Source organism: Pygoscelis adeliae, unplaced genomic scaffold (genome assembly GCF_000699105.1).
Source record: "Pygoscelis adeliae isolate BGI_AS28 unplaced genomic scaffold, ASM69910v1 Scaffold36, whole genome shotgun sequence".
Classification (NCBI taxonomy): domain Eukaryota; kingdom Metazoa; phylum Chordata; class Aves; order Sphenisciformes; family Spheniscidae; genus Pygoscelis; species Pygoscelis adeliae.
In genome coordinates this window covers 2209198-2212987 of record NW_008824934.1, presented here as the reverse complement: position 1 = coordinate 2212987, position 3790 = coordinate 2209198, and the positions used below count along the sequence as shown (strand labels likewise).

Genomic DNA, 3790 nt, shown 5'->3' with positions numbered 1-3790 from the left:
TAAAAAGGTTCTGTGGGCAATTGTTCCCCGTGGGTCAATTCAGTAGGAAATAAAACTCTTATGTTTCTTAAAAACAGAGAACGCCAAATAGCTCACAGACATTCTTAGATCGGATTTGGTGGGGAGAATATGAGATATGGGCTGAAACTAGAAAAACCCTGCTTCAATTTAATCAATAGTGTTTAAAGTTCTATAATAAGGCATGCTTGGGGGGGGGGGGGGAAGTGGGGAGCAAAGTCCTGATGTTGCTAACTGAATAATGCCGCAGTTGTCTAGTTTGAACACAAGCCTGTGTTTTTGTTTAAGCTTAAATGTGAAACAGCTGTGTAGGTGCTGGAAAGTTGTGGGGCCTTTGGCCCTTGCTGGGAGGCGAGAACTGCTTCAGGAGAGTTTTCTTCGGTACTGCAGAAGAAGGGAGAGGCTGCAGGCTTATAGTTTCCTGTGCAGTTAACAGCAGCCACCCTGAAGCCAGATTTTTTTTTTCTCCCTCACGCTGTCAGCCCGGCCCCCGTAAGAGCAATTCCTGCTCTTCAGACGCGGACATCGCGTACCGTCCTGCTGTACAGTACCCTGGGCTGGGTTAGCAAAAGGAAAGCAGAAGAGTTCTATCAAATTGTCCATCCAGTGGCGCCTATTAATGAAATCAGTGGCAGGAATCCGTCAGCCCTCTTCACCCGATACCCCTTCACCTGAAGGCAGCTACAGACAGGCATGTCGCCAAGGCCTCGTGTAGCAGAGGTGACTGAGGAACGGCTGCTTACCACCACGCTCTTTCACTCATGAAGGGGATGAGCTGGGGTCCATGAAAGATGAAGAGCACTATCGTAGTTGTCCACGCAGCCTTAGCTAGCCAGGTAAACAGGCTCCAAGTTTCCATAGTCCCCTGATGAGACAGTGGGACCTGATTATTTCAGATCAGAGGCTGGACTTGGTTCAGCTTTGGGTTGCACGCGTCCTCTCAGCCCGCGCCTCAGCAAGGCCTTCAGTCTTGTTCGGGCCAAAGAACACAGATGCACGCAAAACACATCACAGGAAAAGGGCCTGCACGACACGTGCCAGCACATCTTTAGCCTGAGACGTGACCTAGGGTAGACCTTGCAGCTCCAGCTGTACTTCGGTGCCACACCCAAAGTGCCCAGTGTAACAGAGCTAGGGAGCACGGCTGCAGGACATGAACCCTTCAGAAAAAAGGAGAGAGGAGAAAACCTTCCCTGGTCATCTCTGGTAGGTCACCAAGGGCTTTTTTTTTTTTTGTGTGTGTGTGTGTGTGTGTATGTGGATTGGGAAGGGTAGCTCTTCTATTAGCAGTTCACTTTGGAGCACAGAACCTGGGCTTGCTGCATGAAAATGCAGCTTCTGTGGATTTCTGAAGACAGTTTGTGCACATTCTCATCCCTTTTTTTGCCCCCCTGCATTTATTTCCTCCTTTTTTTTTTTTTTTAAAATAGGTCGCCAAGAGAGTGGGCAGAGTTCTGTACATGGCAGGCTTCCCCATGGCTTTCCCACTGCAGCCTCCTGGCTTACGGCCACCAGAGCGGGACCTGCCCCCGGCTGATCTCCGGCCATCCTCCACAGGCAGCGTGGCCTCCCCTTTCAGCAGTGGCCTGCCCTCTGCCAGCCGCGTCTCACCAAAGCAGGAAAACGGAAACCCCTCCATCATTGCTGGGATCAATGACACCACGAAACCTCCATCTTAACTGCAGGACAGCTCTTGACTGCTTCTGGAACTGAGAGTCAGTTGAACAAACTGAAGGTAATGCATTTTGAGAGCCCAGGAGAGCCTCCCTCAGCAGTGTGAGACACAGGAGTGAGGAAGGGAGGTTTTTAATTTTTTTGGATGCATTTGCTTTTTGTTAAAAAAAACAAACAAACAAAACAAACCACCCCCACACAGAAGTTTTAAATACTGTAAAAAGGGAAGGAAAGAAACCTATCCAAAGATGTACTGAGACAACGCAAGTGAAGAGAGAGAAAATGATTCTAGAGGATGGCAGCAGCATTCCCTTTCCCTTTCACACCCCTTCTCGCTCACCAGTCTGAGATGGAGAGCCACGGACAGGGAACGAACGCTTTTCTTTGCCTTCAAAGAAACATGGCTTTCAGGAACTTCTGGGTGTGACTCCAGGCAGGGAAGAGGAACGGGCACTGCTCCTCCCAATGGTACTCAGCACCCCTGAGCAAAAAAACCCATCAAAAATGAAACCAACCACCTTCCCAAATATCTCCTCCTCCCTGGAAACTGTACTCAGTTCCTCCTTCAGGTGTCTATGCATCTCTAGCAACTTTTAAAACAATACCAAAGACAGACAAAAAGAAAAAAAAAGAAAAAAAAAAAAAGGCAAGTTCCGGTCCATGTTTACTTCAGTGTGGATGGTACGGCACAGGCGGCTCCTCACAGGCTAGGGGCTGCCCCCTTCCCTGGCACGTTGTCCCTTTCAGCGCACACAGAGAATGGACTCTGCCTGTGCTCCAGCCCTGCAGAGGTTGTGGGTTTGGTTTTTCTTTTTTTACTAGATGATTTGTTTTGCAGAGAAGAAGAAAAAAGTGTGTGCTTTGGTGGGATGAAGGGTCACAGGCCTCACTCCAGTGTGGCCCCCTCCCTCCTTCACGTGTACAACAGACTCATTTACGCATTTGGGGTGGGTTTTTCTGTTCGTAGGGTTGGTTTTGTTCTTTTTAAAGCCTTGTTACAGAGGTGGATGTAGTTGCACATTCTGGCCTGCTGTGGACCATGAGACAGATACCTGTGCGTTCCCAGAGGAGGGGGAGGGATGCTGGGGGTTTCAGGCTAAAAACAATGGGTAGAGTTTTTACTACTGTGAATGAGATGGTAACTCCTGGGGGTGACCTCCTGTGACTTGTACAGTTGTGAACAACAATCACATGTGGTACTTTTCTCTCTCTCTCCCCCCCCCCTTTTTTTTTTTTGTTTAAACGTTGCACGTGCTACCGTCTTTCTTACAAAATAGCTTGGTGGTACATTAGCTTCTTTATATTGTAAAAAAAAAAAAAAAGTCATTATGCATCACATCACGATAAAAATGCTTTCCAGCAATCAATTTAAATAAAAAAGAAAAACACTTAATTTACAAATGGTACCTAGCATCAAGTGGTTGCTTGACCCAAGAAGTCTCCTTTCTTTCACTGTGTGTACACTGGGGCCGTATGCCTTACCGCTGGTGTTGGTAACTCGTGGTTGCGCTGGAGCTGCTACATTTCGGGCCTAAAAGCCAACGTGAGGGTTAGTTCACAGCTGCTAAAAGGCAGACAGCACCTTGCCCAGCTCAGTCAGAGAAAGGAGAAAAAGCAACTCCTTTCTCTTTTGGAAGAGAAGGTAAGGTAAGTTAAACCTTTTTCTTATAAAGGCCTTACGCTGCTCATCTTTGCAGTCATATCCCAGGTTCCCAATATGTAATTATCAGCCGTAGGGAACCTCAGTCTTGAGCACTCCTGAAACCCCTAATGAAGCAGCAGGTGCTTTGGCCCCCTCAGAGTGGGCTATAAATGATAATAATAATGACAATGATGATGATGTTAATAATAAAACCTAATTACTGATTTCTGAGGTTACGTCCTCCCCCTTATGGGACGAAGAGTATCGGGATGCATGTCTAGGAAGGGCAGGTCTAGTAATTACTGTAACTGCAGTTGGGAAAAAGAAACCCTCTCTATCCCTATTCCTGCCCGTAAGCTCCAAAGACGTAACAAACTCTGAATGAAGCAAACACCCCACAACGCTGTACTACAGCAGTAATTACCTGTGCAGTAATGATGTCTGGAAGCAGGAAAG

The 3790-nt window shown here is 47.4% G+C and overlaps 1 protein-coding gene across 1 annotated transcript in view; it reads left to right on the top strand.

Moving 5' to 3' along the window:
- SAMD11 (sterile alpha motif domain containing 11) overlaps positions 1-2323 on the top strand; it is a 127111-nt gene extending 124788 nt beyond the window's left edge. The window contains exon 13 of the mRNA XM_009325269.1: positions 1449-2323. Coding sequence (XP_009323544.1) covers positions 1449-1697 — 249 coding nt within the window. The 3' untranslated portion in view covers positions 1698-2323. The remainder of the gene's footprint in view (positions 1-1448) is intronic.
- The last annotated feature ends 1467 nt before the right edge of the window (positions 2324-3790 follow it).